General features: G+C 44.2%; 1 protein-coding gene across 1 annotated transcript in view; it reads right to left on the bottom strand.

The window, feature by feature from the left end:
• LOC141133537 (dynein axonemal heavy chain 2-like) overlaps positions 1-15,789 on the bottom strand; it is a 345,338-nt gene that overhangs the window by 41,675 nt on the left and 287,874 nt on the right. Inside the window, exons 66-71 of the mRNA XM_073622980.1 lie at positions 14,593-14,757; positions 11,021-11,143; positions 10,549-10,697; positions 10,140-10,206; positions 8,601-8,751; positions 3,531-3,679 (exon numbers count right to left, since the gene is read on the bottom strand). Of these exons, the coding sequence (XP_073479081.1) occupies positions 3,531-3,679; positions 8,601-8,751; positions 10,140-10,206; positions 10,549-10,697; positions 11,021-11,143; positions 14,593-14,757 (804 nt within the window). The remainder of the gene's footprint in view (positions 1-3,530; positions 3,680-8,600; positions 8,752-10,139; positions 10,207-10,548; positions 10,698-11,020; positions 11,144-14,592; positions 14,758-15,789) is intronic.

The following is a 15,789-nucleotide window of genomic DNA, read 5'->3' as shown; positions in this document are numbered from 1 at the left end:
CCGCCCAGCCGTCATTTGACAAAAAAGCTTTGACAAAAAATATAACTGGAAGTCGATTGGTTTCTATGCAGAGCTACACCAGATTTTGCACTCTCCATTCTTAGTAAATAAACCCCAATGTGTATTGATGATAATTTTTACCAAGTGGACCTCTTTAAGTGTTTATTTAGAATAAAGAGCCGGGTGTACAAAAGAATCGAATATTCTATGAAAATTGTCTGTAAGACTCGAGCGTTTCAGGCTGATTTCTCTGGTGAAGGAAGATTATTGCCTAGAAAATCTTTGTCGCTATGGATGTAGCGCGATCCATCCATTCTACTCTACAAACAACATTCAGGCTAACAAAATGTAATCCTCTGTAGCAGCACCCCTGCTGAGAGAGAGGGGCTGTCAGTTTTGTATGTGGCAATGCCTAACCACAAAAGGGAATTTACCGGATTAAATATACAATGTGGGTCTAAAAAGAAACGTTTGAATGCTATGGAAAATCCCATTACTTTGCCTTGGTTACATATGTCGGAGTCTGGCTATAACATACAGGAAAGAGGAAACACGTTTGTTTAAAAAAGGAAAAAACATTGTGAATGCTACTTGTATCTCATTTAATCGCTTTTGAACATAGGAGATACATCCTAAAAAAACATCAACATTTTTGGGATGCATGTCTTACATCCAGCTCCTCTTCCCCTGCTGCCGCTCACCCCCTCCGCCACTATTAACGGCAACTACAGACTCCCAATTAACAGCCAGTAATTGCTTTATACTACACAGCAGAAAGCAGCTGTTCCTGTGTAAAAGGACGCTTGCAGACAGTTCACAAGTCTCATTGAGGTTCATTTACTAAATGTAATGCACTTTGCAAGGAAAACTGCGCTTTGCAAAGGAATTTTACAGATAAGGTGAAGAAGCTCTGCAGACTTTCATTATCCAATCACATGCATACAAAAATGCAGTTTTTTTCCCGTGCATGTGATTCTTCACCACATTCACTAAGTTCTAGGGAAAATTCCCTTGCAAAGTGCAACAGCGAACAGCCTATTTGCTTTTAATCACTAGCAGGACGGCTCGTTCCTGCAAATCACCGTAGATGTACGTCAGTCCCTTTAACAGTTATAGCGGGGGGGGGGGGGGAGCTGATGCGCAGGTCTGGCGGCTGATATGTCCGCTGGCCACCTGCGATCTGAGCCAGAACGACGATCTGTCAATGTAAACAAACAGATCCCCGTTCTGACAGGGAAGTATTATTATTTAAGGTGCGCCGTCAATTTACGCAGCACTTTACATATACATTGTATATTCACATCAGTCCCTACCCTCAAGGAGCTTACACTCCCTAACTCATTCATACATATACTAGGGCTAATCTAGACAGAAGCCAATTAACCTTCCAGCATGTCTTTGGAGTGTGGGAGGAAACCGGAGTACATGGAGGAAACCCACGCAGGCACAGGGAGAACATGCAAACTCCAGGCAGGTAGTGTCGTGGTTGGGTTTTGAACCAGCGACTCTTTTTACTGCTAGGCAAGAGTGCTACCCAGTACACCACTGTGCCGCTCCAATTACAGAGTGATCGTTGGTTCCTATCCCATCCCCCCCACAGTTAGAAACACCTCCCAGGGAACAATTTACCCCTTGATCGCCCCCTAGTGTTAACCCCTTCCTGCCAGTGACATTTATACAGTAACCAGTGCATTTTTATAGCACTGATCGCTGTATAAATGTCACTGGTCCCAAAAAAAAGTGTCAAAAGTGTCCGATCTGTCCGCTGCAATGTCACAGTCCCGCTAAAAATCGCTGATCACCACCATTACTAGTAAAAAAATAATAATAATAAAGATGCCATAAATCTATCCCCTATTTTGTAGACGCTATAACTTTTGCACAACGCAATCAACATACGCTTATTGCGATTTTATTACAAGAATACATATTGGCCTATATATTGGCCTATACTGATGAATACATTTTTTTTTTGTTTGGATATTTATTATAGCAGAAAGTAAAAAATATTGTTTTTTTTTTCAAAATTGTCGGCCTTTTTTTTGCTTATATCGCAAAAAATAAAAACCTCAGAGGTGATCAAATACCACCAAAAGAAAGCTCTATTTGTGGGAAAAAAAGGACGTCAGTTTTGTTTGTGTACAACGTCGCACGACTGCACAATTGTCAGTTAAAGCGACGCAGTGACAAATCGCAAAAAATGGCCTAGTCATTAAGGGGGTAAATCCTTCCGGTCCTTAAGTGGCTAATAAATCAATCCTGTTGAGTGTACATAATACAATGGGGCTGATTTACTACAGACAAACAGGCTGTTCACTTTGCATGGGAAGTTGCACTCTCCAAGGGAATTCTCCTCTGAGCGTAATGATTGTGGTGTAAATTCACTTTGCAAAGAATAAACAATCACATGCACGGAAAGTAAAAAAAAACTGCATTTTTGCTTGCACATGATTGGATGATGAAGGTCAGCGTAGCTTTACTTCACCAAGTTCTAGTGAAAGTGCAACTTCCCTTGCAACAAAACATTCTATTTGCCTTTAGAAAATGAACCCCAATAAGCCAATGTAATGGTTTCAATATATTTACTATTTTATTTATATGTACAGCAGATCAAAGGTCTGGCCTTTAATCTTCATATGACATTAGTCAGATAATTTTAAATAAAATGATTTCTTATTTGACCCTTTAATAAACCTAATTATTCTTTTTTACCTCTTTTCTCCCCTTAGCTACTATTTTTCTTTTTTTTTTCCATGAATATGCTCTTTTGGCTTCCATTCATTTTATTTAATACATAACAATAAAATGCACAAAACTAAAAAAAAAAAAAAAAAAAAAAAAAAGAAAAGTTTTTTTACTCACTTGAAAATAATGTTGATCTTGATTTGTACCTTCATTTTAACCTACCTAACTTACCTTTATAACTTCATTTTAGTGAGTTTTTAAACAGAACAGATGATAGAATGGAATGTATATGTTTTTACATTTTTGGTCTATAATTTCCATTGAAAATAAAATAAAGTTTACAGAATACAATTGCCCCAGAAAAAGCCTAGATTCCCCCGCTGGCTTCCTTTTATAATATAGTTGAAGTGTTGCCATTACAAGGTCAAGGAAAGTAACATCCACACCCTACAGTTTGTTGCCATGTGCATCAGGAGCCCTCAATCCAATGATCACTGTTCACTGAATGTCAATTCAAACTTAGTAATGTGCTTTACTTTGTGGGTATTGCACTAACCAATGACAGCGCTAGCGGACCCCAAAGCACAGGGCTCATTGAACTGTTTTACAGCTTGAGGGGGGTGAGAGTATTAAGGAGTTCCAAGTTAACACTGACTGAGAGGCGGACATGACATGACCGTCCAAGATTGTTAGAGGGGCTATCTGGGTGCACAAAAAAAAAAATGAATTTTAGGATTTAAAAGGTAATTGCAGCACAATGTTGTATCTGTTCTGCACCAATATTGTTATTCATACAACAGGTTCACTTTACCAACAGAACTGCCTTTCTAGAAGAAGTCCCTTACCTGCTCTTTCACAGCGAAGTTGACAATGGTGGTCTGTGAGCTGATCTCCGGAGTGTAATGAGGGTTGGAAAGTTTTGTTGTGATGTAGAACCGGAACTCCGGATTGTACATGACGTCCTTATCACCGAGCCGGATCTGGAGCTTTCCCCCTGTACAAAACAAGATTGTCTTCCTTTAGAAAATGATTGCTCCTGAAAGTTGTAATTCAGAGGAAAGTGGACGTGGCTATAGTTGGATGATTCGCTGGTTCCTTTTTAAATCTCCCAATTTTCTTAATGTCTGTGAAGGTTCTTATATATCCAGATCAGGGTTTCTCAACCAGGGTTCCATGGAGGACTAGGGTTCCTCCAGAGGTTGCTAGGGCTTCCTTGAGCAATGACCAATTTTTGGCTTTTAGTTAAGTTCTCACTGACACCAATGATCGTTTTAGTACAGTAAAACCTTGGATTGCAAGCATATTTTGTTCCAGAAACATGCTTGTAATCCAAAGCACTCGTATATCAAAGCAAATTTCCCCATAAAAAATAATGGAAACTCCATTGATTCGTTCCACAACCATTTATTCATAAGTCCTTCAGTTTATAGTCCATATAAAAAGATTATAGCAATGTGATAGGTTGCGTAACCATAAAATGTCCATCCACAAATGGAAGCCTCCACAAGGGGATTAGAAGCAAAATTCAACAGAAACTACAGGGTATAAAAGAGAAGAGAGGCACCTCTAAGTGTAGAATATGGTTACATTTAATGAAGGTACAACATTTAGCAACTCACATGGTTGATGATTAAAAGAGGCACATCTAAGTATGGAGGCATCCGGGGTAAAGCTGTCCACATAGACCATCCCCCGCATCGCCGGCTCTCACCGCTGTCAGTCTGCAATCGTGACCAAGAAGACTACCCTGCAGTAGAGCGATCTAAAAGTAAGGCTTGAACTGCTGGTGGATCGCTGAGTGGAAGGAATGATGTTGATGGCGGTGCGGAGGACGGTCTATGTGGACAGCATTACCCCGGATGCCTGCATACTTAGATGTGCCTGCTTTAATCATCAACCATGTGAGTTTCTAAATGTTGTACCTTCATTAAATATAACCATATTGCTACACTTACAGGCGCCTCTCTTCTGTTTTATACTCAGTTGTGACGTGACGCTACTTGTATATCAAGACATCACTTGTATATCAAGTCAAAATTTATTAAAACATTGCTTGTTTTGCAAAACGCTCTCAAACCAAGTTACCCTCAAACCAAGGTTTTACTGTAATTCTACCCAATGACCACAGTTAGTGAGCATTGATATCCTACTAAAGGAAGTGTGTTACTGGCAGGATCACCAGGTGAAATATAGAAAGAAAGCCTGAAAAAGAGAAAACTTATGCAGCCACCACATCCAAAGACTGGTATGCAATATATAACATGTTTGTACTGGGGTTTAATTACACTTTAAAGGTTCCTTTTAGGGGTTCGGTAGCAGTTTAGGGGTTAGGCCGGGTTTATTGGTTAATAGCAGTGGCGTATCATTCATGGGTGCAATGTGTGCGGTGCACACGGGCACTGAGGGGGGTGGGGTCCACTGTGTCCTTACACACTGCAATCATGGAGCATCTGCTGCTGCTCCACCTTTTCTCCAATATACCCCCCTCCGCTCTTATGTGCCCCCCACCCCATAGCACTGATCCCCTGCTTCTCCTCCTCTCCCCTTCCGCCAGTTTTCGGTGCTGCAGGGGAGCCACAGAGGGATTTACCTTCCCAAAAAGATCCCCCCCACTGCTTCAACCCCATATATTGTGCCCTCCCTCACCAATCACCAGTGCCCCCTTCCTGCAGCACTGCTGGCCGTCGTCCGTCCTCCCCCTCCCGCCGACTTCAGCTACTGCAGGGAAGCATCAGGGTATGTACCTGTTTGCACTGCACTGATCCCTGGCTCCCTCTCTGCAGGGCTACTGGCTGGATTCCCCTCCTCCCCCTCCCACCAGCTCCAGCTGCTGCTGGGGACAGAAATAGGTGTCATATGATGTTCACCAGCCTCTTCCTGAATGAACACTGTTTTCTATGCTTCAATTTGTGAATGAATAGAAGCCTCTGTATAGAGACTTATATTCATTCATATACAGTGCAGCTGAGACTGAAGAGAAAGGGAATGGGGACTTTATATCCTCAGGCCATTTCTCTGTCTCAAAAAAGAGACACCAGGGGTCTGTTTGGAACCCTGATGTTTTACCAAAGCCCCCATATCCCCCGCGCATCCCCGTGCAGGTAGTCCCATCGATGTCAATTGGGAAGCAGCGGCTGCACAGACATAGCAGCTGTTCTCAATTTGACATCTGTGTGGATGCGGCTGCATGCCCCTGAACTCATACTGTCTGCATTCTGGCTGTGCACCCACATGGATGTCCGACTGGGAGCAGAAACTGTGCCTGTGCAGTCACTGTGTCCCAATTGACTTCCTACACATGGATACATAGAACACCTGTGCATCACTATGCGAGGAAAACACGGGTACACTTTAGTACACCCATATGAACAAGGCCTTAGTATGAATTTAACATCAATTTTTAGGTTATGTTGAGTTTATGTGTGCTAATAATACTGTAACTTTAGTGTATTTTTAGTGAAAGCTGTGATCTGACAAACATTTGTGCAACTATTGAGGGGGCCAAAAAATCAACTATTGCAGGGATTGTACTGGGGGCCAGTCTGTACCCCAATAAAATCCTCCTAGGTCAGTCTGACTGACCTGGGGGGATTGTACTGGGGGCCAGTCTGACCTGGGGGGGGGGGATTATACTGAGGGACAAATTGACCTTGGGGGGATTGTACCATAGGGTGAGTACATGGATTCAAAACTGGCTACAAGGGCGAGTTCAGAGGGTGGTGATAAATGGGGAGTACTCAGAATGGTCAGGGGTGGGTAGTGGGGTTCCCCAGGGTTCTGTGCTGGGACCAATCCTATTTCATTTATTTATAAACGACCTGGAGGATGGGGTAAACAGTTCAATCTCTGTATATGCGGACGATACTAAGCTAAGCAAGGCAACAACTTCTCTGCAGGATGTGGAAACCTTTCAAAAAGACCTGAACAAATTAATGGGGTGGGCAACTACATGGCAAATGAGGTTCAATGTAGAAAAATGTAAAATAATGCATTTGGGTGGCAAAAATATGAAGGATGGAAAAAGACCTGGGGGTCCTAGTAGATGATAGGCTCAGCAATGTCATGCAATGCCAAGCTGCTGCTAACAAAGCAAACAGAATATTGGCATGCATTAAAAAAAGGATTAACTACTGAGATAAAACGATAATTCTCCCGCTCTACAAGACTCCGGTCCGGCTGCACCTGGAGTATGCTGTCCAGTTCTGGGCACTAGTCCTCAGGAAGGATGTACTGGAAATGGAGAGAGAACAAAGAATGGCAAAAAAACTAATAAAGGGTCTGGAGGATCTTAGTTATGAGGAAAGGTTGCGAGCACTGAACTTATTCTCTCTGGAGAAGAGACGCTTGAGAGGGGATATGATTTCAATATACAAATACCGTACTGGTGACCCCACAATAGGGATAAAACTTTTTCGTGGAAGGAAGTTTAACAAGGCACATGGCAACTCATTAAAATTAGAAGAAAAGAGGTTTAACCTTAAACTAGGTAGAGGGTTCTTTACTGTAAGAGCGGCAAGGATGTGGAATTCCCATCCACGGGTGGTGGTCTCAGCGAGGGGCATCGATAGTTTCGAGAAACTATTAGATAAGCACCTGAATGACCACAACATGCAGGGATATACAATGTAATACTGACATATAATCACACACATAGGTTGGACTTGATGGACTTGTGTCTTTTTTCGACATCATCTACTATGTAACTATGTACTGATCTGAGGGGGATTATACTGCGGAACAGGTTGATCTTGTGGGATTGTACTGGGGACAGACTGACCTGGAAGGGATTATACTGGTGGGAATTGTTTTATTTAACCACGCCCTTTAAGTCCCTCCCATAGTTTAACCCATTATACTGGGGGACAGATTGACCTGGGGGAATTATACTGGGGGACAGATTGACCTGGGGGAATTATACTTGGGGACAGATTGACCTGGGGGAATTATACTGGGGGACAGATTGACCTGGGGGAATTATACTGGGGGACAGACTGACCTGTGGAGATTATACTGGGGGACAGCCTGACCAGGGAGAATTATACTGGGGGACAGACTGACCTGGGGGGGGGGGTTATACTGGGGGACAGACTGACCTGTGGAGATTATACTGGGGGACAGCCTGACCAGGGAGAATTATACTGGGGGACAGACTGACCTGGGGGGGGGGGGTTATACTGGGGGACAGACTGACCTGGGGGGAATTATACTGGGGGACAGATTGACTTGGGGATAAAACTGGGGGAATTGTTTTATTTAACCACGTCCCTTAAGCCGCTCCCATAGTTACCCCATTTAGCCACACCCACTGTTTGCCGCTGCGCGCATAGAATGCGCATTACTCTTCTGCTTGGTGTGCTCAAAGGTGTCCCAGGTCTTTTACAATCCTAGCAGCACCCCTGGCACAATGAAAACCATGCCCACTCTTAATGTGGCATACTAAGCACACCAGTGTGTGATGTTAATACAGTATATGTGGTTATCACTGGCAAAATACATATCAGCAATGAAAACGGGCTTGCACACAAGTGCAGGAAAACTAGTATGCCAAATTTTTAAATTAATCTAATAGGTTGAAAACAAAGTTTACCAGCTGTGATTGGTTCAGTTGCGAGGCAGAGCCTGCAGGATGGCAAAGCATCCCAAAAGATTGATCCCACCAGTGTTTTTTCTGTCCTACAATATTCGGAGAGATGTATCAAGTCTAAATAGTAGCTTTCTTGGGATCATCTGGGATTTATACAGTAATTAGGGAGCATGCTGAATACAAGCTGCACAAAATGACTGTGTTTTTAATCATATCCATATATAACTCTATATGTCATTCGGGGGGTGTCTCTGTGGTACTCATTTGCCTCACCCCACCAGTCACCTTCTTCAATGCCAACTGGCATCTGTTTCGTCTCTGCATTACTCACCCACTTTGGCGACAGACTTGTTCAGAATAGGTGCCAGTGAAGGGTCCAGCTCTTCCTGGACATTCTGTAGAAGGACGGCTGTCCCGAACTGAACAGCCTGTTCCAGGGTGCGCATGAAATCGGTCATTTGTAGGTCGATGACTTTTAGACCCTAAGTGAAATACAAAGGAATATGTGAAAAAAGTAAAGGAGAATAGATGTTCTATCCCTTCCCAAAACATATCATCCAGGCAGGAGGAAATGTGGGTTGACCACTAGAAGCTGATCCCATCCCATCCCATCCCAACATATATGATCTAGGCTGGAGGAGATGTAAGATGACCAGCACATATGGCCCAGGATTAGAGAGCTGGAAGATGATCCCATCTCAGTAAATGTGATACAGAAAGGTACTGGAGGATGACCATATCCAAGTCCCTGAGGTCAATGCTTGATGACCTGAAAACTCACCCAATCCAGCAGATGTGGTCAAGGCTGAATGAAAGTAAAGCTGATTCAACCCAACAAATGTGATCCAAGCTGGAGGAACTAGTAGCTAACCTAGTCTAGCAAATCTGACCCAGGCTAGAGAAACTGGAAGCTGACCCACTCCAGCAAATTTAATCCAAGCTGGAGGAAGTGGAAACCGAACCAGTCTAGCAAATGTGACTCAAACTGGAGGAACTGGAAGCTGACCCACTCTAGCAAAATTGATTCCGGCTGAGGGAACTGGAAGATGACCTCATGGCTACAAAGAGATCCAGAAAAGAGGAACTGGAAGATTATCCCAGTCCAGCACATGCAATGAAGAAAGGGGGAGCTGGAGGCTGACCCCAGTCCAGCACATATGATCCAATCTGGAGGAAACGGAAGTTGACTCCTTCCCAGCACATGTGACTAAAGCAGAAGGAACTGGAGGTTGGTTTCTGTAGAACAAATATAATCTGGACAAGAAAAACTTGCAGTTTCTTTATAGCACGTGACCCAAGTAGCAGAGTGTAATTTCAGTTCCCCGTGGACCCATCTAACACCAGCAGCCAATGGCAATCAACATTAATTAAAGTGATTGTAAACCCTTACATATACCCAGTGAAGTAACTGGCCTCAGGTAATACACAGAGATGAAATAAATCCTTCTACATAAGTTGTACCTGTTGATCTGCCACCACCTCTTCTCTGCATCCGTTCAAAGTGCTGAATTTTTAAAGCTTGTCTGAGAGTTCAGAAAAAAGGGGACGGAGAGCTGAAGTTACACTATGCAGAGCTCAGTAAAGAGAGCTCTGAGAGCTGATTGGAGGGAAGAGACAAGCCCCCGTTCACACAGCTCATAGGAATAGAACAAAGGCTGACAATCACAGGTTGAGTGCTGGAGCTCACTTCCCTGTCAACTTTTTTCTCTTGGTGTCAAGAAAACTTGTCATAAGTGATTCATGCTGATAGCAGAGGAAGGAGGCAGCAGACAGAAATGACACGTAGTGCTCCGTATTGAGACAAGCACATAGTATGGAGGGATTATCTTGAGAACATTGCTTGCTGAAGAAGATATGTTCATGGATTTACCTTAGCAGACTCCATACTTTTGATCCATTTACTGGCTTGTCCCTGTGGGTCTATCATCAGTGGCCACCTGAATATAAAAAATCATCATGAATTAAAGAGCAAGACTTCTTAAGGGATGCCAGGGCTTTTAAAAGTGTAAAATGCAGCACATTCTCACATTAATTACATCCTCAGGAGAAGTACATAACATCTTTAGAATATTTATTAGAGGGTGGAAGGAAAATAGAAATCCTCACAGACCATGAAGAAAAAAAAAAACTCCATGCAAACAAAAGTCTGGAGGAAATTAAAATCAGGAGCCTAACATTACAAGGTCCCCGATATAACCACTAAATTACAGTACTCCTCTTATTCCTTGACCTTATCACTTAGTAATGGCACAGAGTGAAGGAATGGCCAAAGGCATTACCTGTTCCCACGTGTGACGATGACACCATTATCACTAGAGAAGCTGTCGGACGGGAGGCCCTGCAGGTTCCACTCACGTACCATGGTGGGACTGGACAGGAAGGTGGAAAGGTCGAACTCTGGGGAGCAGGGTACCAGCATCTCCTTCACCTGGACAATATGGACAGAATGGTACATTCATGGAACGCAATGCACAGATTTTAACAGTTGGGATAAATGGTTCTAAAATTCTTGAAATATAAATAGTGGATCTCCAAAAGATTTATCCCTGACTTAAACTGGGGTCTTCTTGTTTGTGGAATTTGTTTGGTTGGAGGTGTTTGAAGTTCATATTGGCTCACCTCAAAAAACATGGTTGATCTATCTCGGTGCACATAGCAGAGCTAACAAGTTCTGTGTTAGAGCTTTGTATATAGAGAAAATTCATATGGCAGAACCAATGAGCTAGAGCTTTGTATATAAAGAAAAATCACCTCTTTGATCCAGATGGAAAGGATTTCATCACGGTAGTTGGATAGGAAGGGCCCCATATAAGACAAGAAAGCCGAGGCCAGCAGACAGTCACCGACTAGGAAACCCAAATCCTGATCTAGACCCTGTAAAAAAAAAAAATTAGTATCAGTAACCAGAGAAAACATATATCACTGACATTGCTTTAAAAGGAAGATGCTTGGCAATGGTTTGGGTCTGGGACACCTATCAATACTTGCTCAATATATATGACCATGGTCACTGACTTTGCATTGTGCTGGCCTGAATTCTGCATAACAGTGATGCATACTTCAGGTGTAAAAACCCTTAAGCTGGCCATAGATGGATAGAATTTTTAATGAAAATTCTTAGGAAAAGTGTTATGCCCCATACACATGAGCGGACCATGAAAGTTTTTTCCGACGGAATTCCGCTCAAGCTTGGCTTGCATACACACGGTCACACAAAAGTTCTCTGAACGTTCGACCGTCAAGAACGTGGTGACGTACAACACTACGACGAGCTGAGAAAATGAAGTTCAATGCTTCCGAGCATGCGTCGAATTGTTTCCAAGCATGCGTAAGAATTTTGCGCGTCAGAATTTGTACAGACGATCGGAATCTCCGATCGGAACTTTTTCCGACCGAAAAAAGAGAACCTGCTCTCAATCTTTTGCTGGCAGGAATTCCGCCAGCAAAAGTCTGATGGAGCATACACACGGTCGGAATTTCCGATCCACAGCTCACATCGGACTTTTGCTGGGGGAATTTCCAATCGTGTGTACGGGGCATAAGGAGAATTCTTACGAAAATTCTCAGAACACTTCATTTTCGTTTGAAAGATTTTGTTTGCTTTTAACATTTGATTTTGGAATGGACTTTACTGAACGAAAACCACATACACTGTTAGAAATTCATTCATTCTGGAAAAATTTTCCATCCTGCATCTCCGAATTTTCTTATCACTGTGGTTAAAAACTAATTTGACCCACTTAATGATTAGAAAAACAAACTTTCTTAGGACATTCTTTTCCTACGAATTTTCATTCTAAATTTTTCCCATCTAGGGCCAGCTTTAACGTAAACCCGAGCTGGCCTAAAAAAGAGCCTTAGGTGAGGTTATGAAAGATATTATTGTATTGTAAATAAATAATTAAAATAAAAAATAAAAAGAGCCATTGATTGCCTGAAGTGACTGCTTTGTCGTAAGGCATTTCAGAGGTACTGGACCATTTAAACCATGGCACTCCCTTACTGTGTCCACATATTACAGTCTCTTACCACTGATAAAAAAAAAATATTATTGTATATTTAATCAATGATTAAATGACAATATTAGGTGCTTATATGCTAATGTTAGGTTAATATATAATAACTGGTTTGTTTGCTAGAAATCACTTTGCAGAAAGTTATTAGACCAAACTGTTACTGTTCTCACTCTTGGGAATGTCTCATTGTAGTCTGTAGTGATAGTTTCTATGGATTTAAGGGCTTGTTCACACTTGCTTTGGTCGCCGAGGAGCTATCTGCATTCGGATAGCTCTTCGGAGAGCATTTAACAGGCAGCGAGGAGGCATTTGTATCACCTCCTCACCTCCAGCTTTAACCCCTTGAACCTTGCACTAGTGCACCGCAACCGTGTGCATTACATTTAGTTGCAGGAAGCTTGTAGAATGGCCCTATTCACCTGAGTAGGTTGTGCTTGGTGGGGCGCTATGCCTGCCGAATGCTACAAGGAGTATGATTCCTGCTGCAGCCATGGCATGTGTACACCCCCGGCCGCTGCCTCTGCAACTAAAGTGGAAGCAGTTGGGGCAATGGCAGCCCCTGCATTGTGGGCGCATGGGCGCCGCCCCCCATCCCTGCTGCCACCTCCCTATCCATGCGCCCGGCCCCTTTCAGGACGCCGCAGGCATGGACTCCTATGGCGGGGGCAGAAGCACCTGATTAAAGCCAGAGGCTCTAATAGGCTTCAAAAAAGGGTGGGCTCGGGGCGCAGAGAGTGCGCCCTGATCCCACCCAATTGCATGACCATAGCGAATGTATATTCGCTATTTTCACACCTCATTGCCTCCCCGCCAATCTGGAGGCAGGTCAGTGAGACCTGTTTCCTGATTGGCCAAAGCGCCAGGCATCCCTATTGGATGCTCAGCGCTTTGGCAGAAGTGGGACAGAGCGGAGTAAGCTGACTGGAGAGGAGACGCCAGAGAAGAGGACACCTGGTGAGCGCCGGTCCTCCTACACGGGGTGTCCCACGATCCATCTGCGGGGGGGTGGGGGGTGGTGGTGTGAGTGGGGTGTTCCGCGATCCATCCGCCCGGGGGTCGTGTGTAAGCAGAGTGTCCCACGATCTATCCGCGAGGGGGGGGTGTGAGCGGGTGTCACTGGCCACATTTGATGGGCAAACTGGCAGCATATGATGTGCACACTGGCAGCATTTGATAGGGACACTGGCAGCGTTTGATGGCACAGTGGCAGCATTTGATGGGCACAGTGGCAGCGTTTAATGGGCACAGTGGCAGCGTTTGATGGTGGCTGCAATTGATGGCACAGTGGCAGCGTTTGATGGCACAGTGGCAAGCGTTTGATGCGCACAGTGGCAAGGGTTTGATGGGCACAGTGGCAGCGTTAGATGGGCACCGTGGCAGCGTTAGATGGGCACAGTGGCAGCATTTGATGGCACAGTGGCAGCGTTTGATGGGCACAGTGGCAGCGTTTGATGGGCACAGTGGCAGCATTTGAGGGCACAGTGGCTGCAATTGATGTTTTTTTTTCAAAATTTGCAGGGGGTGGTGTGAGCGGGTTGTACCGCGATCTATCTCCGCGGGGGGGGTGTGAGCGGGGTGTCACTGGCCACATTTGATGGGCACATTGGCAGCATACGATGGGCACACTGGCAGCATTTGATAGGGACACTGGCAGCGTTTGATGGCACAGTGGCAGCATTTGATGGGCACAGTGGCAGCATTTAATGGGCACAGTGGCAGCGTTTGATGGCACAGTGGCAGCGTTTGATGGTGGCTGCAATTGATGGCACGGTGGCACCGTTTGATGGCACAGTGGCAAGCATTTGATGGGCACAGTGGCAGCGTTTGAGGGCACAGTGGCAGCGTTTGATGTGCACAGTGGCAGCGTTTGATGGGTACAGTGGCAGCGTTTGAGGGCACAGTGGCTGCAATTGATTTTTTTTCAAAATTTTTTTGCGACCCCCCCAAAATTTTGAGAACCAGCCGCCACTGGTTACATTGTTTGTAAAGCTAAACTTTTTAAAATCTTTGGATAGACAAGGAAAAAGTTATGACTCCATCATATATTTTTTTTCTCATTATATAGGAAGGAGATGGAGCTCCACACCCATAGGTGAGAGTCCAAAATATTTTATTAGAAAATGAGCAGAATAAGAAGGCCAATGCTTCGGGGTTCAAATAATCCACCTTCATCAGTCTTATATCACCTCAATATAGCTGGATTGTAGGGGTATACATTAGTGATTGTGATAAAGATATGGTAAGATTCCAGCCACCAGCAGTTTTGTAGCATGGCTGGAGACCCCCAGAACATAGCATGAAACTCACCTTAACCGTTTCCTCCCAGCGAGATTTTTCTCCTGCCAGTCCCGTCACCAGGGTTCCAGCTCTCTGCAGCTTCACCTCCATCACCTCTGCCTCCACCCTTAGCGCTTCCTTCTGGGCCAACTTCTCTTCGTACTGCATTTTCAGCTGCTCCAGGCGTTCGCCCACCTGCCAAGAAGAGAAACCAAGCATTACTCCCCTTTTACTGTCAATTGTTCCATTTTTGATACTTATGACAGAACACAAGTTATAATACATTTACTGAAGACCCCTTTCCAATCACATGTTGCATCCTTACCATCCCCTTTCCAAACTGCACAAGAGCTCTCTGTGTGCCTGTGAATGCTCTTCCTGCTTTTGTCTGTGTCAGATCTAATTACTGTGTAGCTCTCCCCTGCAAACCACTAGACTGGGAGACCAAGGATTGTGGAACATGTCATTTCTTCACAGGAAGTGTCAGTTCTTAGACCACAGAGGTCATGCATTAATCTGGGCAGTGCCATGACGCATCCTTCATATTTTAACACAAACTACAACTGCTGACACTGGAATGTGAAGATTACAGTGGTTGTTAAGTTAGCGATTACAATTACTGGCAGACCCCTCTGTAATAACAAGATGTACTGTGCAGTGTCTTTGTTTTTTTAAAATCATGCAGCTAAATACCTTATTTCACATCTCCGCTGTGTGGTCATGTGACATTCTGCCGTTCTCCTTCCCCGATCTGAGGACTACAGCAGGAAGGGCTGAGATTTCCCTCTGATGTCAGCCGAGAGGTCACGTGACCGCACAGTGGCAATGTGATATAAAGTATTTAGCTGCATGATTTAAAAAAAACCAAAGACACTGCACAGTATATCTTGCTATTACAGAGGGGCTGCCAGTAATTGCAGGAGGGGAGGGGGAGAGAGGAGAGACTAACACAGCAGGATGATGGAGGCACGTAATCCGACCACAGAATAATGGATCAGCAGCCATGATTAAAGTGTTCAGTTCACATAGGGGGACACAGGAACAGGCAGAATCAACCAGGTATTTTACAGCACAGAAAGGGACAAATAACACTGAACAAGCACTTGGCTGTGTAATATGCTTTAACTGATTGCCGACCAGCCGCCGTCATTATACTGCGGCAGGTCGGCTCTTTTCCGCAAATCGCCATAGCTGTACGCCGGCCCCTTTAACAGCTATAGCGGGCGC

The sequence above is a fragment of the Aquarana catesbeiana genome, linkage group LG03 (genome assembly GCF_042186555.1).
Source record: "Aquarana catesbeiana isolate 2022-GZ linkage group LG03, ASM4218655v1, whole genome shotgun sequence".
Lineage (NCBI taxonomy): Eukaryota > Metazoa > Chordata > Amphibia > Anura > Ranidae > Aquarana > Aquarana catesbeiana.
The sequence above is the reverse complement of the archived record's forward strand: the minus strand, read 5'-3'. Positions and strand labels throughout refer to the sequence as shown.